The sequence below is a fragment of the Coregonus lavaretus genome, assembly GCF_964263955.1.
Source record: "Coregonus lavaretus genome assembly, chromosome: 2".
Taxonomy (NCBI): Eukaryota; Metazoa; Chordata; class Actinopteri; order Salmoniformes; family Salmonidae; genus Coregonus; species Coregonus lavaretus.
The window spans coordinates 49,674,407-49,700,767 of NC_139989.1; the positions used below are offsets into that span (position 1 = coordinate 49,674,407).

The 26,361-nt window shown below is 43.6% G+C and overlaps 1 protein-coding gene across 1 annotated transcript; it reads right to left on the bottom strand.

The window, feature by feature from the left end:
- LOC311150107 (forkhead box protein K2-like) lies at positions 1 to 23,593 on the bottom strand. Its single transcript, XM_084187393.1, has 9 exons — positions 23,106 to 23,593; positions 17,386 to 17,574; positions 13,364 to 13,514; positions 8,508 to 8,654; positions 6,575 to 6,768; positions 3,999 to 4,195; positions 3,581 to 3,880; positions 2,094 to 2,291; positions 1 to 951 (listed from the first exon to the last, which is right to left on the bottom strand). Exons 1-9 carry the CDS (start codon positions 23,396 to 23,398, stop codon positions 734 to 736), a joined length of 1,887 nt encoding a protein of 628 aa, XP_084043519.1. The 5' UTR covers positions 23,399 to 23,593; the 3' UTR covers positions 1 to 733.
- Positions 23,594 to 26,361: the final 2,768 nt, after the last annotated feature.

The following is a 26,361-nucleotide window of genomic DNA, read 5'->3' on the forward strand; positions in this document are numbered from 1 at the left end:
CTGTATGCTTTCTTTATTGAAATGATTGTTATGACTTTTGTACCTATATAAATGAAAATGCATACAAAACAGATCCAACGGTCCACATATGAACAACCAAATACTGCTCATCTACTTACAGCAGCAATAAGGGTAGGTCAGTATATGAAAGGCTAGCTGCCAAAGGTCCAGGAATTGGCTCAGAGTGTTTTGATCCCTTTTGCTGAATGCACTCGTTGACATGTCATGTTTGCATCAAATGCTGCTAGTTGGTCACTTCGTCCAGTCGTCCCATGGGTCCGTTGAGTGGTGCCCTTGGCCGTGGCCCCCAATCTGCACTGAGGTAGTTGAGACAGAGGTGCCGCGCGACCGCCGGGCTAACATGGGCCTCATTCAGACCGCTTGCTGCAGGTGGTCAAAGTTCAGCTCATCACGTTGAAGGTTAATTGTTGTTAAGGCTTCCTGTGGTCTTGGGAGTAGTCATCATCCTCCTCCAGCTCCTCCTCCTCCTCAGTGGCGATGTCTCACAGGAGTACCTTTAAATTAGAGTTCTTCCTTGTCCTACTTTTTTCAATCTCAACTCATTTTCTTTTTAGTCTTTTCTTTTTAAAGGGGTGGTCATATTTTCCAATCCTCTACAATGGTTAAACCCAACTGAAAATCTTCTCCTTTTGGCACCTTGGGAGTCAATGGAAGAACGGGGAAATAAAAGGAAGGAAAGGAAAAAACTAGATGGTGGTGTTGTTGGAGAAGACTAGTTGTGGTGGCTGCCTTGGTCACCGGCTGCCAACGAGTCACTGTCTGCTGCGAGGGTTGCGGTGGTGGTGGCGCTGTCCCCTTCCTCTGTTTTGATGCGCTTAGCGTTGGGCTGATCGCTGGCCGCCTGGGCTCCGTTCTGTCGTTTGGTCGGGAGAGAAGCAGAAGCTGAAGCGTGAGTGGCCAGCAAGTGGAGAGGACTCGCAACAGCTGTGGCTGAACATATGGAGGAAGATGAGGGGAAAAAAAAAAATATTTCAGTGCCGGAATTGATGGAATACTCTGCTAAGTAAGCTAACGGCTTAGAACATATGCAAATAAATTTTAAAAAAACGTACTTTTCCAAACATTGTAGGAAACTCCAGCCAGACATTGTTGATTAATGAAGGCAGATTAACAGAGGGATTCATATGGCCCTTAGAGATACACAAACACACTGCAGAGAGCAGCACTGACAAGTATGCTGCATGAATTCTAGCAAATTAAACAAACAGGGACTACTCAGAGCAGTGGCAGACTAGAGATGGGGTCAGAGCAGTGGCAGACTAGAGATGGGGTCAGAGCAGTGGCAGACTAGAGATGGGGTCAGAGCAGTGCCAGACTAGAGATGGGGTCAGAGCAGTGGCAGACTAGAGATGGGGTCAGAGCAGTGGCAGACTAGAGATGGGGTCAGAGCAGTGGCAGACTAGAGATGGGGTCAGAGCAGTGCCAGACTAGAGATGGGGTCAGAGCAGTGGCAGACTAGAGATGGGGTCAGAGCAGTGGCAGACTAGAGATGGGGTCAGAGCAGTGGCAGACTAGAGATGGGGTCAGAGCAGTGCCAGACTAGAGATGGGGTCAGAGCAGTGGCAGACTAGAGATGGGGTCAGAGCAGTGGCAGACTAGAGATGGGGTCAGAGCAGTGGCAGACTAGAGATGGGGTCAGTGCAGTGGCAGACTAGAGACGGGGTCAGAGCAGTGGCAGACTAGAGATGGGGTCAGTGCAGTGGCAGACTAGAGACGGGGTCAGAGCAGTGGCAGACTAGAGACGGGGTCAGAGCAGTGGCAGACTAGAGATGGGGTCAGTGCAGTGGCAGACTAGAGACGGGGTCAGAGCAGTGGCAGACTAGAGACGGGGTCAGAGCAGTGGCAGACTAGAGACGGGGTCAGAGCAGTGGCAGACTAGAGATGGGGTCAGAGCAGTGGCAGACTAGAGATGGGGTCAGTGCAGTGGCAGACTAGAGACGGGGTCAGAGCAGTGGCAGACTAGAGACGGGGTCAGAGCAGTGGCAGACTAGAGACGGGGTCAGAACAGTGGTAGACTAGAGATGGGGATAAAGTGCTTTGACATGATCCATTTTAATGAGTCACTGTCTCACCTGCAGCGGCCTGCATGGGCATCAGGTGGGTGCCGTTCTGTGTGATGGTCTTTATGGGGAGCTGGTGAAGGCCCAGGGGCGGCTGCTGCTGCACTAAGGTTACCGTCTGTAAGGGCGTGGCCGACTGGGTATTCTGGATGATGCGACTGCCACCGCCTATAGAGGCATGGGTGATGGTTGGAACCGATTCTACTTTTACTAGAGACAAACATAGGAAAAAGGAAGGGTAATGTCAATGACCTCTAATAATACAACTAACACCAAACAGGCACTACAATAACTGATCAACATGACATACATTTCACATTTACTAAGAAAACGTATATATACAGTGCTGTGAAAAAGTATTTGCCCCCTTTCAAATTTTCTCTACTTTTGCATATTTGTGATACTGAATGTTATCAGATCTTCAACCAAGCATGAACTACTCGTTTCAAGTCCTGCCACAACATCTCAATTGGGATTAGGTCTGGACTTTGACTAGGCCATTCCAAAACTTCCATCACACCACCACCACTATGCTTGACCTTTGGTATGACGTTCTTACTGTGGAATGCAGAGTTTGGTTTTCGGCAGACATTACTGAAACCATGTCGTCCAAAAGTCTGTCCATAGAACGTTCTTCCAAGAGTCTTGATGATCATCCAGGTGCTTTTTGGCAAACTTGAGTCAACTTTTTGGACGAGATGGGTCCCATTATGTCTGGCGAAAACCAAACTCTACATTCCACAGTAAGACCATCATACCAAAGGTCAAGCATGGTGGTGGTGGTGTGATGGTTTGGGGATGCTTTGCTGCCTCAGGACCTGGACGACTTGCCTTAATAGAAGGAACCATGAATTCTGCTCTGTATCAGAGAATTCTACAGGAGAATGTCAGACCATCCGTCTGTGAGCTGAAGCTGAAGCGCAGCTGGGTCATGCAGCAAGACAGTGATCCAAAACACACAATCAAGTCTACATGAAAATTGCTAAAAAGCAACAAATTGGAAGTTTTGGAATGGCCTAGTCAAAGTCCAGACCTAATCCTAATTGAGATGTTGTGGCAGGACTTGAAACGAGCAGTTCATGCTTGAAAACAGCGATGTGAGAGACTGATCAACAACTACAGGAAGCATTTGGTTGGAGTCATTGCAGCTAAAGGTGGCACAACCAGTTATTGAGTGTAAGGGGGCAATTACTTTTTCACACAGGGGAATTGGGTGTTGCATAACTTTGTTTATGAAATAAATATGTAATTGTTGTGTTATTTGTTCACTTATGTTCCCTTTATCTAATATTAGGTTTTGGTTGAAGATCTGATAACATTCAGTATCACAAATATGCAAAAGTAGAGAAAATTAGAAAGGGGGCAAATACTTTTTCACAGCACTGTAGGTGCATTGCTCAAGGGTAAAACCTATGTAAACCTGGCTAAAACCACTACTACCTTGAGTCAACACAATCTGTCCATCTACACACTACATCATCCTTCTTCCCTGCCCTCACCTTTGGCCTCTGAGTAGTCTCCGTTCTCCTGGGGCTCAGTCTTGAGGGTGACCATGGCGGACTGGGTGACCATGGCGGGGGTGGCCACTGTGTAGGTGTTGGCGGCACTGAGCCCGGCCACACTGGTGACAGACATGGCAGGGATCTGGTGGACGACGTGCACCGTCTGCATGACGGGCTGCTGGTTCTGGTTGGTGCTGGTAGTCACAGGTGTGGCAACGGCGTAGGTCACCGGCTTTATCGTCTGAGGTAACTGACGCTGAACCGTGATGAGCACCGGCTGGCTGTTGAGAGGGGAGCCTGGACAAACAATAGCTTTCTTTAATGGAGGATCCACACGTGACGACTGCACATTTGTACATAGGATTGGAGAAGACTCAAACAATGTGGTTATTGGACAAAAATGGGCGTCTCTCACCTGGTGCACTCTGTGCAAAGCGGGCCTCCTGGATGACAGCTAGTTTGGGCTGGACTGCTGTGGCAGGGGGCGGGGCCGGAGCAGGCTCTGGTTCCATGGGGACAGGGGAACCCTCTCGGGATAGGCTGTCAGGGGTCTGCACCCCACTCGAGTGGGCCGAGAGGACTCCAGAGTGATTAGGGGAGACTGGGGCACTCCTGTGAGAGGGAAAAGCAGATTGGTTTTAAAAATGCTCAGAGCCCTGGATTTACATATGCATTGAAATTGATCACATTTCACGCCAGAGCACCGTGGTCGCTCAACCATGGTTACTCAACCTATTCACATTTTCCCAATGGGAATATACTGTATGAACATGTATGCACTCACTAACTGTAAGTCGCTCTGGACAAGAGCGTCTGCTAAATGACTAAAATGTCAAAATGTAAATATTGTAGTGACCATATATGGCCACAAGGCGGTGGCACAAACATGCCAATCTAACAGTAAAGCAGGGGTCTCCAACCTTTTCTATCATGAGAGCTACTTTAAATTATGAAACATATCACAAATTACTATTTTTTCCCTAGCTTCAAATACACTGCATTTTCCCGAATTCAGTTCTCTGTTTTATTTTTCCTGGTTTGGGATTTTTGTTTGAGTGTCTATTAACAGAATGCTAACAACATTTACACAAGTAATAGCGAATTACCATGGAGGCAGCTAACTAAATACACTAATGAGCGCAAATGAATATAAACTAATTGCAAAGACAGGCAATCCAGCTCATAAGTTATACATATATAGGTAGGAGCTACCGAATGTCATTTTTGACGAGTTTGGACATTTACAAGCAAATGTGAACGAGAGACATTGTGCAAATGAACAAAGTTTTGATGCGTGCTTGTCTGAAGGAAGAACAGTACTGGCTCTGGAGCAGCATGTGTACATGCTGTGTCTGTGTGGAGTCTGGAGTCGCTAGGGCAACGGGCCTGGGGAGGAGAAGACGGGGAGAGACCGGAGAGGAGAAAAGGAAATCAAGATAGCGGCATCTGTACAAATAACTCATCCAAAGGGCTTTGACTTCTCAAACACGGCAGAAAGCTAACACAATAGGATGCCCCGTCACCTTATTAATTCAGCCACTTACTTAGATAACTAGCAAGTTAAACTTAGGGGTCGCTTTACGCGGGAAAAAAAGATAGAACACAATAATTATCTTGCTGCGTTTTGTAAACACAGGTGTAAAATGCTTCTTATTGTAATTTCTGCTCTGCATCAGATTTTGTGCTTCAGTTGCACTCCACTCGGATGAGAATTCACGAACAGGCTTTCTTTCAGCAGACAGCACTCTGACTGATGTGGAGCTACTTTTCTCCGGTACTTTTTAGTGTAGCCTACTTTTCTCCAGTAAAATGCAAGATTAACTTTAAGTATAACATTAGGAAATGTAGCTGACTACATTCTTTCTATGATAAACATAAAAAATATGATGGCCATGCATCGTTTTTGCAAAAAAGACCTTGCTTTTCCATTGTAAGCTCATTTGCTTGCCAAATAGCGTTGCACTTCTGTTGTCATATGATGAAAATGAAGCTATTTTCTGCAGAACGTGTTGCACTAATGTATTTTCTGTGAAGGAAAACTATAGTTGCACGTCCCTGATCACTCTATTGAAGCAAAAAAACACGACTTTCAATATAAAACACAACACCTGTCAATACACAGCTGGACTCAACTGCTCACGCGCTCTCCCGTTGTGCTATTTACAAACAAACATGACTGGCTCAAGTGTTTTTCTGTTTCTGAGCGCCGACGAGGATGGCGGCCTCGCGACTAGCTCTTAGGAAACTTTGCTGTATTTTGTTTTTTATGTATTATTTTTTACATTATTACAAGCATTTCGCTACACCCGCAATAACATCTGCTAAGCACGTGTATGTGACAAATAAATGTTTGATTTGTTCTGGGAACTACGGTAAGCTTCATAATGTTGAATAATGTGACAGGTGAAATGAAGAACGCGATTTGCTTTATCTCCTAACATATTGCACAAGCTGACTGCAGGTGTTTACTTAAAAAGTAACGACAAATATAAAAATGTATTGAAAAACTTCAAATAGTTTAAATGATATTGACGGTATTGAAAAACCATCCTGTAGCTATTTCCAAATATCCCGGTATACAGTATGCCGCCCAAGCCTTCTGTATACCCAGAAGACAGTTATCATTATCTCTAACTGGCTACACAAAGTGAATGGAAGAGAACCGCGTGCACCACACAGAAATACAGGGGCAATATTGCTGGTACATATTGTGTTAGATTTGGCCAATTGTGGTTAACTAGGAATGGGATAATGTCAATGTGGATTTGATTGGATAGGAGCTTGAGGTGTCTGATACTTGTGAGATTCGTTTAAGCCAATTTGCGGTGGAACACGTAAAATACATGCACTTTGAGAATGGTTTGGTGAGCTACTCATAGATTGGCTGTGAGCTACTGGTAGCTCGGGATCGACCCGATGGAGACCCCTGCAGTAAAGCATGCAGCGAGCTCATCGTGTGACTGAAACCTGAGAGAGTAAGTAGGTCCATACCTGGAGGAGAGGGGTCCGAGGGGGGTCCTGAAGCAGGGCACACCCCGCGGCCTTCGTTTCCTGAAGGCCTGCTCCATGAGCTTGCCCTCTGAGGACGGGTCTATCCTCCAGAACGAGCCCTTTCCCGGTTCCTCCTGCGATCTGGCCACTTTAATAAAGTAGCGGTTCAGAGACAGATTGTGACGGATCGAGTTCTACAACAGAATACGCCGTCGTGTTAGTATGAACACACTGCAGCCAAGGCTGTTATTCACATCACAGTTCATCAATGGCACATGCTCAAAAACAACATGGAAACAGATGGGAGAAGTCATGTACCGCCCTTCAGTTTGAAGCCAAAGTGAATGTGTACTTGAACAAGGTTGCGTATTAGTCAAAGCACATCTTAATATACAGTGCCTTCAGAAAGTATTCATACCCCTTTACTTATTCCACATTGTTGTGTTACAGCCTGAATTCAAAATCAATTAAATAGATTATCTCACCCATCTACACACAATAATGACGAAGTCAAAATCTGTTTTTAGAAATGTTTGCTAATTGATTGAAAATTAAACTGAAATCTCATTTACATAAGTATTCACACCCCCCGAGTCAATACTTTGTAGAAGCACCTTTGGCAGCGATTACAGCTGTGAGTCTTTCTGGGTAAGTCTCTAAGAGCTTTGCACACCTGGATTGTGCAAAATTTAGATTTAGATCTGGGACACCAGGTGTGTGCAATTAATTATCAGGTAGAACTGAAAACCAGCAGGCTCTGGACCTCGAAGCATAATAGTTGAGTACCCCTGCTTTAGGATTTTGCCTGTGTTTAGCTCCATTACGTTTCTTTTTTATCCTGAAAATCTCCCCAGTCCTTAACGATTACAAGCATAGCCATAACATGATGCAGCCACCACTATTCTTGAAAATATGGAGAATGGTACTCAGTAATGTGTTGTATTGGATTTGCCCCAAACATAACACTGTATTCATGACAAAAAGTTCATTGCTTTGCCAAGTAGTGCCTTGTTGCAAACAGGATGCATGTTTTGGTATATTTTTATTCTGTACAGACACTTCTTTTCACTCTGTCAATTAAGTTAGTATGGTGGTAACTACAATGTTGTTGAGCCATCCTCAATTCTCTCACAGCCATTAAACTATGTACCTGTTTTAAAGTCACCACTGGCCTTATGGTGAAATCCCTGAGCGGACGCCTGTATCTTTGTAATGACTGGGTGTATTGATACACCATCCAAAGTGTAATAACTTCACCATGCTCAAAGGGATATTCAATGTCTGTTTTTTTCATCTACCAATAGGTGCTCTTCTTGGCGAGGCATTGGAAACCCTCCCTGGTCTTTGTGGTTGAATCTGTGTTTGAAATTCACTGCTCGACTGAGGGACTTTACAGATAATTGTATATGTGGGGTACAGAGATGAGGCAGTCATGCAAAAATCATGTTAAACACTATTATTGCACACAGAGTGAGTCCATTCAACTTATGTGACTTGTTAAGCACATTTTTACTCCTGAACTTATTTAGGCTTGCCATAACAAAGGGGTTGAATACTTATTGACCCAAGACATTCCAGCTTTTCATTTTTAATGAATTTGTAAAAAAGATTCTACAAACATAATTCCACTTTGACATTATGGGGTATTGTGTGTAGGCCAGTGACACACACACAAAAAAATCACAATTTAATCAATTTTAAATTCACGCTGTAACACAACTGTGGAAAGAATCAAGGGGTGTGAATACTTTCTGAAGGCTCTGTAATTACTTATGCTCCCTTGGCTATGACAACTATGCTCTGTGGTTTTTGAGATATTTCAAATATAACAATGTGGTTGAATCCTAATGCTATTCAAGACAGTTTTGGATCTTTTTCATAACATACAAAGAATTTCAGTAAAAATGGTGCATTGAAAGATGCCATTTCTCACCTGCCAGCCTTTGTCTGCAGTCCTATAGTAGGGGTAGTTTTTGGTGATGTGAGTGTATATTCCGTTTAGTGTGAGCTGCTTGTCCTGTGCCATTGTAATGGCTTGGACTATCAGTTGTGCATATGAGTATGGAGGTTTGGAATCATCCTAAAGGGAAGAAGAAGAGGAAGGAAGAAACGGCATGTAATTTACTAGGTAGCACAGTTCCATTTTGTGAGCAATGGCGCTGGAGGGAATAGCAGCCATTTTACGAGCTCCTGGCCAATTATGCTATTTTGTGTACATTCTTGCGTTGATCTTAACTTTTTTTGTACATAATGTTTACCCCCTCATTTCCTATGACCAAAAAGAGCTTCTGGAAACCAGAACAGCTATCACCAACCTCGATTTGGATGAGGACTTCTACTTCGGAGGCAAAGGCCATATTGACTATCCCAGACCAGGCCCAAATCCCCGACACTTGGAGAAGAAGGAGGTGGCGCGATTGGCGAACGTGCAATCACTGGAGAATAAACTGGACAAGCTCCGTTTGAGACTATCCCATCAACGTGATCTGAAGAACTGTAATATCCTATGTTTCTCTGAGTCGTGGCTGAACAAGGAAAATATAAATCTAGCTGTTTTTTCTGGACAGAATGTCAGTGTTAGGGAAGCTCAGGGGAGGGGGTGTGTGTCTCTTCGAGGTTGTACTCGCCTGAGTTAGAATACCTTATGATAAGCTGTAGACCATACTATTTACCAAGAGAGTTTTCATTATATTTTTTAGTAGATGTTCATTTACCACCATAAACCGATGCTGGCAATAAGACTGCACTCAGCGAGCTGTATTGGGCCATAAGCGAACAAGAAAATGCTCTCCCAGAGGTGGTCCTCCTAGTGGCCGTGATTTTAACGCAGGAAAACTGAAATCTGTTTTACCTAATTTCTACCAGTATGTCACCTGTGCAACTAGAGGCAAAAAAAACTCTAGATCACCTTTACTCCACACACAGAGATGCATACAAATCTCTCCCTCCATTTAGCAAATCTGACCATAACTCTATCCTCTTGATTCCTGCTTACAAGCAAAAACTAAAACAGAAAGTACCAGTGACGCACGCACTCAATACGGAAGTGGTCCGATGAAGCGGATGCCAAGCTACAGGACTGTTTTTCTAGCACAGACTGGAATATGTTCCGGGATTCATCCGATGGCAGTCACTGGCTTCATTAATAAGTGCATTGATGATGTCCCCACAGTGACGTACGTATATATCCCAACCAGAAGCCATGGATTACAGGAAACATCCGCACTGAGCTAAAGGCTAGAGCTGCTGCTTTCAGGGAGCGGGACACTAACCGGAACGCTTATAAGAAATCTCACTACACCCTCCGACGAACCATCAAACAGGCAAAGCATCAATACAGGACTAAGATCGAATCCTACTACACCGGCTCTGACGCACGTCGGATGTGGCAGGGCTTGCAAACTATCACAGATTACAAAGGGAAACCCAGCCACGAGCTGCCCACTGATATGAGCCTACCAGACGAGCTAAATGCCTTCTATGCTCACTTTGAGGCAAGAAACACTGAACCATGCGTGAGAGCACCAGCTGTTCCGAACGACTGTGTGATCACACTTTCCATAGCCGATGTGAGTAAGACCTTTAAACAGGTAAACATTCACAAGGCAGCAGGGCCAGGCGGATTACCAGGACGCATCCTCAGAGCATGTGTTGACCAGCAGGAAAGGGTCTTTACTGACCCAGTCTGTTATACCTACATGTTTCAAGCAGACCACCATGGTCCCTGTGCCCAAGAATGCCAAGGTAACCTGTTTAAATTACGATCGCCCTGTAGCACTCACATCTGTAGCCATGAAATGCTTTGAAAGACTGGTCATGGCTAACAACACCATCATCCCAGACACTCTAGACCCACTCCAATTCACATACCACCCCAACAGATCCACATCCTCTATTGCACTCCACACTGCCCTTTCCCACATGGACAAAAGGAACACCTACATGAGAATGTGTTCATTGACTACAGCTCAGCGTTCAACACCATAGTGCCCTCAAAGCTCATCACTAAGCTAAGGTCCCTGGAACTGAACACCTCCCTCTGCAACTGGATCTGGACTTCCCGATGGCCTGCCCCCAGGTGGTGAAGGTAGGCAACAACACATCCGTCATGCTGACCCTCAACACTGGGGCCCCTCAGGAGTGCGTGCTTAGTCCCCTCCTGTACTAGTCCCCTCACCCACGACTGCGTGGTTGCGCACAACTCCAACACCATCAATAAGTTTGCCAACAAAATAACGGTGGTAGGCCTGATCACCGACGACAACAAGACAGCCTATAGGGAGGAGGTCAGAGACCTGGCAGTGTGGTGCCAGGACAACAACAACCTCTCCCTCAACGTCTGTAAGACAAATGAGCTGATTGTGGACTACAGGAAACGGAGGGCCGAGCACGCCCCCATTCACGTCGACAGTGCTGTAGTGGAGCGGGTCGAGAGGTTCAAATTCCTCTGTGTCCACATCACTAAGGATCTATCATGGTCCAAACACACCAACAGTCGAGAAGAGGGTACAACAACGCCTCTTCCCCCTAGGAAGCTGAAAAGATTTGGCATGGGCCCTCAGATCCTCCAAACGTTCTACAGCTGCTCCATCGAGAGCATCTTGACTCGCTTGGTATGGCAACTGCTTGGCATCCGACCGCAAGGCGCTTCAGAGGGTAGTGCGTACGGCCCAGTACATCGCTGGGGCCGAGCTCCCTGCCATCCAGGGTCTCTATACCAGGCGGAGTCAGAGGAAGGCCCAAAACATTGTTCAAGACACCAGCCACCCAAGCCAGACTGTTCTCTCTGCTACCGCATGGCAAGCGGTACCAATGCACCAAGTCTGAAATCAACAGGACCCCGAACCCCTTCTACCCCCAAGCCATAAGATATCTAAACAAGACTGCTAAATAGCTAATCAAATGGCTACCCGGACTACCTGCATTGACCCTTTTTTTACACATACGCTGCTGCTAACATTTAACATTTTAGTAATTTAGTAGACGCTCTTATCCAGAGCGACTTACAGTTAATGAGTGCATACATTTTCATACTGGCCCCCCGTGGGAAACGAACCCACAACCTTGGCGTTGCAAGCGCCATGCTCTACCAACTGAGCTACTGTCCATCCTGTTGCCTAGTCACTTTACCCCTAACTATATGTACAGTACATAGCTACCTCAATAACCTCGTACCCCTGCACGTCGACTCAGTACGGGTACTCCCTATATATAGCCATGTTATTTTTACTCATTTCTATTTGTTATTCACTGTGTATTTATTCATTGTGACACTATTTCAATTTTGTATATACATTTTTTATCTAATCTTTAACTCTGCAATGTTGGAAAATAATCTGTAAGTAAGCATTTCAGTTAGTCTACACTTGTTGTCTATGAAGCATGTGACAAATTAAATTTGATAACAACAAATCATGGGTTTGTTTTGTCACATGCATCAGTTCAAATGACAAAACAGACAGACAGACACTACCTTTCCTCTCCAATTAATTTAAGTGTGCACTTATTTAAAGGGAAATCTTCAGTTGCTACATCCATTTAAATAAATGATATGTACCCATTGATTCTTAAAGAATATAACATCCTAAATGCCTCATGAGCTTAGTTCAACTGTCGTATCCCATCCGAACCCAAAATAAGCTTGTTTTACTCCAATGTTTGTAAACAAAGTAGTGCTGAGCGATTAACTGAAATTTCAGATATTTTTTGTTTTTTAAAACAACTAATTGACCAATAGAGATAAATCAGATCTAGCCCAAACTGTTATGATAGTAGAGAGTTGTAGTTTCCAACAGGCCAATATTCTACATAGTTTAGCGCAGAAAACGTGGTAATTAACCAACATGACCATATTCCATTTTGCGCCTACTTGTCCGGTCTGTGTGGGCGCACTGAGAGGGAGAGAAGAGACAGAAGATGTGCGATCGAGAGGGATAGAGAGCAGTAGCTTCGGGAGGCATCTCTACCTGAAAATACATGATCTAAGTGATTAATAGTTGGTATTCAGCAGTCATAAAAGTATGTCTTATTTACTTTGAAGAACTACTAAAAATAGTGATTTTGTCAGACAGCATAGGCAGCAGCTCTATATAGATGAGATGATGACTTGGAATGAAATAATAAAGTAATCTAATAAAACAAAATGTAATATACACAATTTAAATATTTTAAAGTAAATAGTAATGTAAATAAATGATGGTTAATAAGTGATAAGCAGTAATGGGCAGTCACTAACATCCTGGGACTTTTGTTATTTGTTTTATTCTGTGTTTTTACAGCATTCAATCCACATAATGTATAGTGCATTTAATGACAAAAATTAAATAATCGAAACCGAAAAATGTGATTTTTTAAAACTTTTATAATCGAACCAAAACCGAACCAACCCCAAAAAGCACTAATCGCTCAGCACTAAAACAAAGTAAATGTAAACAAACACTCTAAACCCTCATAACATTTGGATATCATGGTTGGTCAATTCTTGCATCCATAGCTGTCTATGAATTTGAGAGTGGTTACATTTCTCCAGCCCCATCCCTCAGCTTTTTACCATAAACATTGGTGGGGATAACACAGTGGTTGTCCCACTGGCTTTCATAAGTTTAATGCACCAATTTGTAAGTTGCTCTGGATAAGAGCATCTGCTAAATGATGTAAATGTAAATGTTAGGGTTTCAACTGCTGATTGCCACTAAATTGAAAAGGCCAGTTTCGCAGAAACAGATGAATTTAAGCCTAGTCTTAGACTAAAAGCATGTTCAATGCAGATTCTCTGTAGGTGGTGCTCACCTTGGGGCTGTCCCCTCCTGAGGCCTCCTTGTCGTTCTCTGACTGGGAGTTGTCGTTTATGAGCTGTAGCTCTGCAGAGCTGACGATGCGACCCATCCTGTAGCCGGACAAGCCCGCTCCCCTGGGACTGGAGGGGCACGAGTTGGCAGCACTATTGGGAAGAAGAGGGCCAGACCGTTAGTCAGTCACCAAGTCTCTGTCAGCATGATGACCACCACAGTACATATCAAATGATCTGACCAAGAGTAATGCAATAGGCATTACATTAGACTAGCTCTACATGGCTGTCAGGGCATGGAAAACGGTGGGGAAATGACATAGGAATGGGTGAGTGGAAATAAAAATCAAACAGTACAAAATGGAAATCTTATTCTTGCCAAATGCAACACTTTTAGGCTACAAACAAAACTGCCTAATTGATCCACTGATGACCTCAGTTCCTTTTGAGAAATTAAGCAATGGTTTACAATTAGCCAAGCTATTCTGAGGAAGAGGGGGCCCCAGTAAAATAAATATCTTGGCTCAGCTTATCTGTACCCTTTACTGCAGTAGCCTGCAGTCTGCAGTCAGGCTGGCACACGCCACCTATTTTTATAGCCTCACATTATCTAACCCATATTGAAAAGAGAGCAAAATCGTTTCATGAGGCATTAAGTTGAGACTTAAAACAGCGGAAAACGTTTAATGATTTGTCATTAGCTGAAGCAAACATGAATAATCTGGAGATAAACACTGATGGGCTAGAATCAAATGAAAACATCAATATTATTTTTCCATTCTTACATTTACATTTTAGTCATTTAACTTACCTTTTTTTTTTTATGTTTATACTGGCCCCCTGTGGGAAACGAACCCACAACCCTGGCGTTGCAAATGCCATGCTCTACCAACTGAGCTACACGGGGCCTACATACTACTACACGGGGCCTATTCTTCAACGTTCCATCATCGGTGCAATGTGCCGTAGCTGATTGGCAGATGTGCTAGTAGGAATTAATGGATGGACACAGCAGAAGCTATTAGGGATGTGACAAATGGGGGGAAAAGTTCTTAATGTTTAAACAGCAAATACCATCGGTTTTCCATTCAAACAATAGGAAAAATATATAGAATTCCATGTGAATTCACAATTCAGCTGCAAGCAACGGTTTCAGATGGTTAAGCATTGCACCTGTACTACCATTACTGTACCTCAATTCCACCTCGCAAAATGTGCATTTCCTTCTCATTTAACTTCTCAAAGCATTGCCATACAGAACTTCACTGCTGTCGCCATTTTCCCAACTGTTAACGACGATGATGCTGTGGTGGAGAGTTGATGCCAAAATAATTAACTCAGACTTGAGCGTCAACTCCCTATTTCTGGAGTGTTAAGATTCGATTCCGCTAGGAATTTTGGAATGGTGGAGACTGATTACAGTGCTCTACGCCAACTTTTTTTATTTATTGAATTTTTTACAAGAAGCACGTGTGTGCCTAAGTTGAAAGATGTAGGCGCACACAAATACATTTCAGATATTAAAGCTAGAATGCTTAAAATGTTCTAGGCGCACTGGTGCTCCTAAATAAAAATGTCCAGGTCGCACAGAAAAATATTTAAGTGCATATACGAGTAAAATAGTCGCTAGAGTCCTGGATTAGTTACCGTACTTCCGAGAACAAACACTCGCATATTTCATAGCGAGCTAGCGAGGGACTGAGAGAGAGGGGAGGGGCACAGTATAGGCAAGTCGGCCACCAGGCCTATCAGCAATTAAAAGCTGCATCTCGCAATGGAATGCTTCATCACGCAATTTCTTGGCTTGCAATGTCTCGCAACTTCAGTAACGCAGGGCCTATCATCAATGAATAGGCCAGGATATTAAGATGAGTGGCCTCACACAATATCTGCACTGGTTCGTGTCACGCTGTTCACAGCGTGGTTGCCAGAGCACCAAAACAGCGGAGAAGTTGAGCCTTAAACACTAAGATGTTGCGGAAATTGACCCACTATGTGGTTTACTTTCTGCATCCAAGTCATATCGCCGAGTCTACCTTTACAGCCTATCGTCTAGTTAGGCTATAACACAGAAAATAATGTTGTGATAACTGCACTGTGAATGTTTAAAAAATTATAACGTTAAGGATCCCAATTACGTTGAACCATTCACACCACTAGAAGCCAGTGTTCAATTTGGTCAACAATAACTATAACGAAAAATACTAATCAACAACCTATTTTTCCTGTCTAAGACTATTATGATAACGAGATGCACTGGAAAAAAACAAACTATTACAATTTACTTTTCATTTTAGTCAACGAAAATGTGACGAGGGGAGAATTCCACGTGAGACTAATGGACATTTAATTTGACATTTAGCTCCTTTTCAACTGTTTGTCCAATCCCAAACATGCATGCATGCAGAATATTTCATGAAATCCTCTCATTACATATTTGAGCTGCACGGTCTGATTGAGCTGATCTGCCAGGCTCTCCCACACAGTTCCCAGGTGGTCACTTCAGTCACAATTCAATCTTTTAAACTGATGCGAAGCCAGGACACTGGGCATAGGCGGTATCCAGATGTTCATGTCGTCATACCGTCCTTCTCTCATTCCAGGATTTACAGTATTACTGGCATAGCACACAAGACGGCGCTACAAACAAGAAAAGCCAATTTGGCCTCTATTACCAGAATGCTAACAAACTTAGCGAAAACTAATTGCGAAATCACAGACGGTTAGCTAAATGCCATCGGGTAAAAACAAACTAATTACAAAGACAGGCAAATACAGCTCATAAAGTTACACAAGCATAGCTAGCAGCTACCGAATATCATTTTTGGTGAGTGTTGACATTTACAAGCGAAAGTGAACAAGAGAAATTGTGCAAATGAACAAAGTTGTAATGCATGCTTTTCTGAAGGAAGAGCAGCATGTGTACATGGACCAGATGGGAGAGAAATGGAGAGAAAAAAACACTAGTAGGAAGCAAAGGGGGAAAAATGGCAGCGTTCAGAACTCATCTAGAGCTCTTTGACTTCTAGCAGAAAGCCATTATAAGATATCTGATGGCAAACATTTAGAAGTGAATTGCATACAAGTGAATTGCGCACAACAGAGACTCACCGATATAGAATGCTATGGACTCACCAGCTCGCTTTCTCCAATTGTGCTATTTACAAACTAGTGACTAGCTCAACTGTTCTGGGGAACTATGGTAAGCTTCATAATGTAAAATAATGTGACAGGTGAAATGAAGAACGCAATCTGCTATATCTCCTAACGTATCGCACAAGTTGACTGCAGGTATTAACTTAAAAAGTAGCTACAAATATTAAAATGTACTGAAACTTCAAAGAAATAGGTTTGACGGTATTGAAAAATCATCCCATAGCTTCTTCCAAATACCCCATTATATGATATATACGGTATACCACCCAAGCCTACAGGACACTTGACTTGTAACTAACCTCTCCTATGGGAAAAAAGTAATGCTATTTGTTGAATATTAGGAGTACAGTAATACTCCTGGCATTGTTGGAAAGCTGAAATTCTCCCCTTATCAAGGAAGGTGCACATGATGGAAGTCAGAGGTAGCCTAAATATTCATTATCAAATAAATGCACTGACTATGTGACTAAAATGGCTGTGACTAAAACTAGACAAACTGCCAAGAGTTTTAGTTGACTAATAACTAAAACAGGATGAAACGACTAAAATATGACAGACAAAGGTATTAAGACTAAAATAGCTGTCAAAATTAACACTGCTAGAAGCTATGTTTTTTCAGTCAACACGCACATAGCAGCCAAGTAAAGACTGCCAATGGCTACACACAGACTAGGCTTAACACGTACACACAATAAAGCTGTGTTGGACAGATTGTGTAGGTTAGGAGGTGACCTAAGCAACAAGCTGAGCCTGGTTCACAACATCCCCTAGAGTTCAGTAAACTAACCATAAGCCGCCAGGCCAGTATGATCATAGGTTATCTCAAGGTTAGCTGAGGCCCAGGCCTACTGTTCCTCTGTTACTGTACCTGATGGTGCCGGTGGGCGAGGGCAGGGGGCTCATGAGGTGGGCGATGTTGTCTGGAATGTTTATGGTGAGCGGGGAGATCTGGACTGGTTTTACTGGAGACTCGGGCGCCTCGCGCTTCTCCCTCTTCCCATTGGACAGGGCTGTGAATGTAATCTTGATGTTTGTGCTGGGAAACCTGAAAGTGCACCTGCAGAGAAAAGAGACAAAAAAGTTAAAAATTCACCTACCACTCAATGTAATGCAACCTTCCAGTCCATGTAGCCTCTATGAGCATCCACACACTAAATGTTCATGTTTTTAAATGTATGTAAATTGTGAAGTCTTTTGTCTGTAATGTATTTTTCGTTGTACACCGCATGACCAAAAGTATGTGGACTCCTGCTTGTCAAACATCTCATTCCAAAATCATGGCCATTAATATAGAGTTGCCCCCCCCCCCTTTGCTGCTACAACAGCATCCACTCTTCTGGGAAGGCTTTCCACTAGATGTTGGAACATTGCTGCGGGGACTTCCATTCAGCCACAAGAACATTAGTGAGGTCGGGCACTGATGTTGGCCAATTAGGCCTGGCTCGCAGTCGGCGTTCCAATTCATACCAAAGGTGTTCAATGGGATTGTGGCCAGGGCTCTGTGCAGGCCAGTCAAGTTCTTCCACACCGATCTCGACAAACCAATTCTGTATGGACCTCGCTTTGTGCACGGGGCATTGTCCAAACTGTTGCCACAAAGTTGGAAGCACAGAATCGTCTAGAAAGTCATTGTATGCTGTAGCATTAAGATTTCCCTTCACTGGATCTAAGGGGCCTAGCCCAAACCATGAAAAACAGTCCCAGACCACCAAACTTTACAGTTGGCACTATGCATTGGGGCAGGTAGTGTTCTCCTGGCATCCGCCAAACCCAGATTCTTCCGTCGGACTGCCAGATGGTGAAGTGTGATTCATCACTCCAGAGAACGAGTTTCCACTACTCCAGATTCCAATAATGGCGAGCTTTACACCACTCCAGCCGATGCTTGGCATTGCGCATGGTGATCTGAGGCTTGTGTGCAGCTGCTCGGCCATGGAAACCCATTTCATGAAGCTCCCGACAAACAGTTATTGCCCTGACGTTGCTTCCAGAGACAGTTTGGAACTCGGTAGTGAGTGTTGCAACCGAAGACATACGATTTTTACGCGCTCCGCGTTTCAGCACTGGGCAGTCTCATTCTCTGAGCTTGTGTGGCCTACCATTTCGCAGCTGAGCCGTTGTTGCTCCAAGACTTTTCCACTTCACAATAACAGCACTTACAGTTGACCGGAGCAGCTCTAGCAGGGCTGAAATTTGACGAGCAGACTTGTTGTAAAGGTGGCATCCTATGACGGTGCCACATTGAAAGTCACTGAGCTCTTCAGTAAGGCCATTCTACTGCCAATGTTGGTCTACGGAGATTGCATGGCTGTGTGCTCGATTTTATACACCTATCAGCAACGGGTTTGGCTGAAATAGTCGAATCCACTCATTTGAAGGGGTGTCCACATACATTTGTATATATAGTGCATGTCGGACCACAGTAATAGTAGCGGTCGCCATTGGCGTCGGCCAACGGGGATCCTAATCAATCAAATCAAGTCCTAACATACCTGCTTTAAACTATTTGTGAGAGTGGAGCAAAGCTACCTCTAGGGGGAACAGGGAGACTCTCGGGGCTCAGGCTAAATATAGGCTCTCACACACACACAGAGAGAACACACACTCTCACTGTGGGGTAAACAACAAGCAGTGTGCATGCCTAGAATGGGGATGTCCATATATGCTGAGGTTCAATCAGGCTCCATCATCACACTCCAGAGAGAGACTGAGGCCCAGATTGTTATGCCAGCCCTGCTTCCCTTTGGTCCGGATGCCAGGCGCTGCTGCACTTGTTGCCAAGCCCTGACAGAGCTGGCAAAGAGCACATGCAGAGAGAACAGTGTCCCTGACACCCAAGTCTCAAATTAGTATTGCTACTCAGAGGGTGAAAAACGGCTGGGAGCCAGCCTGGTGAAGGCAGACACTTAAATTATGCATATGCACTCCAACCCTTTCAGGGCCAATGTAATACCCCTGTCAACAAAGAGCATTGGAAACTCCATTATTTGAAATAGGGGGATGTTGATGACCTCATTATGCAGACCACACATAGCTACTAGCTAGTGTCTAGGGGGAAAACATGTTTTTCCAAAACTAGATACCAAGCATGGTAGAGGCATGTCACAATATTCAATAGGCCTAATGATGCCTTTGGGTCATTCCAACTCAAAAAGCACAAGAAAGAGGTTTGACACCCACCATCTCAGATTGTTCTGAAATCGTTTCTGTTGTTAGAAACAGATAAGAATAGCCTTCCTGCAACATCATTTTGTTTAAATATACATTTGATCTCTAAGAAATTAAGCTAATTGATTGCACCCAAATTGGCCATTTTAATTTATAGGATTCATTAAATATTTATTAAATATAGTTCTCCATGTTTGACAAGTAGTATGGAGCTGAGGATCGGAGTATTGTTTCTTCATCCTATGTAATGTATTCTCAGTGAATTTGGTGATGTTCAGAGAAATTAGTCATTGAAGTTGTTGGGTTTATGTCCCATCCTACATCCTGATATTACCAGATTCTGACCACTGATTGTGCTGTTCCTGCTATTGGGGGAAATCACCTAATAGCAGGAACAGCACCATCAACATTGTGCTCAGCAGCACAGTCGCATGGCAACCACCAGGGCGTCTTTGATACAGGAATGCTGAGCTCTGAAATGTCACATTCCTCACAGTGCTGCATGTGACTACAAAGGCAACACACATTGCTTTTACAACCTTGGGTTTGTGTGTGTGTTGGGGGCTCACTGATCCTCAGTCAGTCAGGCACAGATGCATACAAACAGCAAACAGAATTCCTTTTGCCACCCAACCCTCACACACTACTACCTGGGGTACAGAGAATTCCATTAGACCACAAAACCCACCCCCCTACCAGACAATTCATGTTATTATATAGTCTACCATCTGCTTCAATTACATCATACTTAAAATGTTTTCAACAACAAAAGAAGATTGGTTAAGCGGATAAGCTTGAATGGAAAGCCCAAGTCATTTTGCAAAGAGCTGAGTTTTCCCACAGCCTCACTGCATTTTAACATTGAGGCTCCTAGCCAATTTCCCTATTTTCTCAATGAGACCAAACATTTTCTAAAAGCAAATGCACAGTTGCTATGTTATGCCAGGAGGTAGAACACAATTGAGCTTAAACTGATACAAAAGTAACCAAGCTCAGGGCAGCAGAGACAAGAAGACTTCTCTATTCTTTTCACTTTTTTGACCAAGATCATTATCCCGGCAGATTATCCTCAAAACACACAAAATCCCTATAAGACAAAACAATGAGCATCAAACTAATACATCTGCTTTCCACAGATTTAGTTAGGATGTAAACAGTCAAGAAGGCCAGGGAGTAATTATGTAGGCGTGGGAGAGCAACAACATGGAGGGCTGGGCAGCATTGACTGTTTCATTCTGGCAACTTCCGTCATTCAGTTGGAATCCAGGGGACATAAAGAAGCCCAGGCCAGAGCTCTCCAAGCCAAGACTGTCTGTCCACTTCCCTGATCATGCTTTGCCTCAGGTTGGGTGGGCTACTATAGTCATCATACCCATAATGCACAATTCCAAAATAAGGATATCACAACAAGTTTTTCTTGAAGCAGTAGATGTGAGCGTATAAAACACACCCCTGATTAAAAGCTCTTTAGTTACGTCAACCTGATCGATGAGGGAATTTGAGCCCACTGTGCTTCTTAGTTAGGAATCAACATCTCTTCAGTCTAAAGTGCTGTGATACTGTGTATGAATGGGTAAGAAGACTGGATGGTCAGTTGAAGGGGCAATCAACATCCATTTTTGGACTTTAATTAATTATATGTACCCATTGATTCTTGAAGAATATAACTTATGTCTCATGTCTACCCCATCACAACCTAAAATATAAACATGTTTTACTCCAATGTTTGTCAAAGTAAATGCAAACAAACACTATATAGGGTGCGTTGGTAAATTCACTCTGGCTATCTACCCTGATTTCAGAGCACTCTCGTCTGAGTGTACCAGAGTGCAGAATAACTGATTAATTTATGAATGGCGCAACACCGGTTGAATATGACCGGTGTCAGTAATCGACAGCAAAAGTAATTAAATTGTTGCCAGCAGCATAGTTACAGTCACCAACGCTCTAGATAATATGAATAGCCTAAACAGCTCTGCGATAAAAATGGTCAGAGTGAGGTGTGCTCTCATTTGTGTCTGGAAGTAGCTAGCAAGCCAGCCAACTTTAGCCAGTTAGCTTGGGTGCTTGACTGATGTTGTGAGGTCAGAACGCTTGGATCAACCCTACTCCTCCGCCAGAGGGTCCAGTGTGCGCTTACAACGCTCTGAATTTATGAACGCCCAGAGCGCACTCTGGCACTCCAGAGTGAATATACGAACACACCCATTGCCTCAAAACATGGTTAAAACTATAATTTTGGATGGTCAGTCCTTGCATCCATAGCTCTATATATGCATTTGAGAGTGGTTACATTTCTCCAGCCGCATCCCTTAGCTTTTTAATGAAACAGGGTTGGGGAGGTCGCTTTGTTACTGTTTCTACTGCTGCTTTAAGAATGCAGCTTTGTTTTTGTATGTCACAGAGGCAACTGACCAATGAATGAGCCCCAGCAGCCTACAAAATTTTATTGTGAATTATAATGCATCAAATATCAACATTCAAAAGTGGATTATGGCGCAATAGTGACTTTTCCTAATTAAATACAGGGTTGTCTTCAGTTGTAATGGTTGAGTTGGACAACAAAGTGTTGGATTGGAGTGTATTTTGGAAGTTACTTGCAAGTTTCTTTAGAATAAAAATGGGGCAAATCTGACAAAACAAACTATGTAAACCGGGAATTTGGCATAGAAATTAAATCTCATTCTAGTTTTATGGAATTCAAATCTGTCTAAGAGAATAGAGTAATGTTACACTGAAGGCAAGAGGAAAATAATGTTGAATTTTGAGAAGACTATTTTCAATGTATAGTAACGTTAGCTTTGGCATTTGTGACCTGCCTTGATCATTTTGTGAATGGAGCAAACTGAACCAAAACAAAAACGTATATGTTCCGAGTTGTGCAAAGCTGACCCATATCGTATCAGAAATGTTCAATTGAGTGATGGCCTAGTGATGCACATTACACGTTTCAAAGATACAGGCCTACAAGTAACGTAGCCATCCACAAACCTAAATATAAACAAATCCTCGATCATATCCATTTGATTATCAAAACACATGCACAGAACTATATGACATTGTTTACCTGTATGACCATGTACACAGTTAGCCAACTAGCTAACTTAGCTAGTTACAATAATAACCCACTATGTGATAGCAAATCAACTGAAAGCTGGTCGAATCTCTCTACATTTGTCTGTCTTAATTCAGAAGATATTTTATAACAACGGAGGGCAGTTCATAACGTGTAGCTACTAGTATCTGACAAAAACTGTCAAGTTGACGTTAACTAGCTAGCTAAGATTAGCCTACATTGCATTGGCAAACACCACCCCTTAGTGTTGCTGCAACAGCACGTGCTTTGTGGTAATTCAAAACAAAAACACTATGATAGCTATCTAGTTAGTTATTATAAACACAGAAACATGTTGAACTTACATTCGTGGTAGTTGCAGAGGAGGGGCACCCCGTCTGAGGAACACTCCGTCCACGAACACCCCATTTTTGCCGAGGCATCGCAAGTAGAAGTCTCCACCACCAGTGCTATCATCACTAACAGTGAATATTTCAAGATGTCTTCGAGAAATGAAACTGGAATGACCCATGCTCACATCCACGGAGCCCTGAGACGAGTTCCTCCCGATAGTCACCGAGCGCTTTTTCATCAAGTATTCGAATTCACGGCCCTCAAGCCGGGCAACCGGCCCAGACGACCCGCTTAACACCGCCATTTTACAGGATAAAGGGTATATTTGACAAATACTTATTTTTTTTTAAACACCGGTATGGAAACGCCTGTGTATGTATTTTAAATGCCGTCGCAAATTGTAGAATCTAAAAAAGGGGCATCAAATTTAACACAAAAATGTAGGGGAACGTGCCAGACCAGGGACAGCGGCTCCAACCCTGCACGGCGACACAGAGAGAAAGGGTAGGAAAATGATCCAACCAAACAACGCAGCATGTGGATATGCCATGATTGACAATCCAATAACCCAATAAAAAATGAACATGCACTTGACGCTACACGGAGAAGACCAATCAGACACAAGAAACAGCTGATCATTGACTCAAGGTTGGTTGAACTGTAGTGTACGCGCTTGTGTTGTCACTAGTTACCACAGCCACAAAGTCAAAATGGGCTATATCTTAAATGCATGACAAACAAAAAAGTGCTTTTTGGTCTTAATTTAAGGTTAGGCATACGGTTAACAGTGTGGCTAAGGTTAGGGTTAGGTATAAAATCACATTTTAAAAAGAGAAATGTTTGAAATGGGCGGGGTTTATGACTTTGTGGCTGTGGTATGTAGTGACGACTGGCATTGATATTTTTACATTAACCTTCAAACATTGCCATTGCCAAGATCATAACGATTTCATGCTTTATGAGTGTTATTTTTGTTACAATAGAATTGAGCAATGTGTGGATTATTCGTGAAACTGCATTTATGTTGATGATGACGTTATGATTGTGCACTGCATGTTTCCATATTCAAAGCAACATGTCCCATAAAACCGAGAGTATGAACAAGTTTGCAATTTTGGATGAACAAATTGCCAATCGGAAGAATGGCTGGTATAGGTTGAGAATAAAGACTGAGACAATTTCCACAATAGTCATCATCCGACGCCTATACATTATGATCCACCACCCGGACTACTACGGACTCCATGCCTGGTATTGGATAGGACACCGTTTGAAGCAGCTTGCCGGTTTGTGTTATGGTACCCAGAATGCCCCGAGACTCCTCTCGTAAATGATGGAGGTCATAGTAGTCTGATAGCTTTTAAATCATTTTAGAAACATTCGTTACGAAAATATAATATATATTTTCGACCCCACCACCTGGTGTGGAGACTGGACCGAATGGTCGTTTATTTTACTGCAATAACCAACGTCTTTTGGGACTCGCTGTGGCCTTGCAGCATGCAAACATGTGCTTTTCACGATGACGTCACCAGTTGGCATCAATGCCCCGCCCAGTCCAGGGTTGTTTGTAAACAGAGGATGGTGGCTGTGGAGGGGAGGGTGATACATCGAACACCTCTTTGCAAGAGGACCATGATCACACCTCTAGTGACAAGTACTGATAGTGGCATTCATTTGAACAGGGTATGCCAGTATGGCTTTGGGTTACTACCTTGTCCTTCACCAGTCCAAATTATATTTTTCATGAAGCATCAGTTTACATCAGAAATTATGTTTGATTTGTCAGACAACACTACACACAATTTCTTGGCTCTTTGTACAGATGAATGGGAGGGGGAGGGGGAGGGGGGGGGGGGGGGGGGGCATTATTATTTTTTGATTAAAAAATAAAACACTCCTGGCCACTCTTGAACATCTAAAACTATATAGAAAGTATGTAGAAATTATAATGGACCTATATATTTTCAAATAGGCCTAACTGCCCTTTTTCTGGCCCTCAAATTGCTTTTGACGAACAAATGGGTCAGAAAAAAAATCTGTGCGGCCTTCCGCTAAATTTTGAACTCCCGTTGTGGCCCTCGAGCCAAAAATATTGCCCACCCCTGCTTTATACTGTTTTATACCTAGTGTAACATATATCTTTCTTAAAGGGCATTGTACATGATCATTTTACATTTACATTTACGTCATTTAGCATACGCTCTTATCCAGAGCGACTTACAAATAGGTGCATTCACCTTATAGCCAGTGGGATAACCACTTTACAATGTTTATTTTTTTATATATATATTTTTTATTTAAAAAAATTTGGGTTTGGGTTGGGGTAAGGGGGGGTAGAAGGATTACTTTATCCTATCCCAGGTATTCCTTAAAGAGGTGGGGTTTCAAATGTCTCCGGAAGGTGGTGAGTGACTCCGCTGTCCTGGCGTCGTGAGGGAGCTTGTTCCACCATTGGGGTGCCAGAGCAGCGAACAGTTTTGACTGGGCTGAGCGGGAACTATGCTTCCGCAGAGGTAGGGGAGCCAGCAGGCCAGAGGTGGATGAACGCAATGCCCTCGTTTGGGTGTAGGGACTGATCAGAGCCTGAAGGTACGGAGGTGCCGTTCCCCTCACAGCTCCGTAGGCAAGCACCATGGTCTTGTAGCAGATGCGAGCTTCAACTGGAAGCCAGTGGAGTGTGCGGAGGAGCGGGGTGATGTGAGAGAACTTGGGAAGGTTGAACACCAGACGGGCTGCGGCATTCTGGATGAGTTGTAGGGGTTTAATGGCACAGGCAGGGAGCCCAGCCAACAGCGAGTTGCAGTAATCCAGACGGGAGATGACAAGTGCCTGGATTAGGACCTGTGCCGCTTCCTGTGTAAGGCAGGGTCGTACTCTCCGAATGTTGTAGAGCATGAACCTACAGGATCGGGTCACCGCCTTGATGTTAGCGGAGAATGACAGGGTGTTGTCCAGGGTCACGCCAAGGCTCTTCGCACTCTGGGAGGAGGACACAACGGAGTTGTCAACCGTGATGGCGAGATCATGGAACAGGCAGTCCTTCCCCGGGAGGAAGAGCAGCTCCGAGGTTGCCAAGGTTCAGCTTGAGGTGGTGATCCGTCATCCATACTGATATGTCTGCCAGACATGCAGAGATGCGATTCGCCACCTGGTTATCAGAAGGGGGAAAGGAGAAGATTAGTTGTGTGTCGTCAGTGTAGCAATGATAGGAGAGGCCATGTGAGGATATGACAGAGCCAAGTGACTTGGTGTATAGGGAGAATA

Excerpts from the sequence above, each read along its gene's own strand:
- LOC311150107 (XM_084187393.1), bottom strand. The coding sequence starts at position 23,398 with ATGGCGGTGTTAAGCGGGTCGTCTGGGCCGGTTGCCCGGCTTGAGGGC. Across the intron at positions 2,292-3,580 it reads AGACTACTCAGAGGCCAAAG|TAAAAGTAGAATCGGTTCCA; the intron begins GTGAGGGCAGGG and ends GTTTGTCTCTAG. Across the intron at positions 952-2,093 it reads GCCCATGCAGGCCGCTGCAG|CCACAGCTGTTGCGAGTCCT; the intron begins GTGAGACAGTGA and ends CCATATGTTCAG.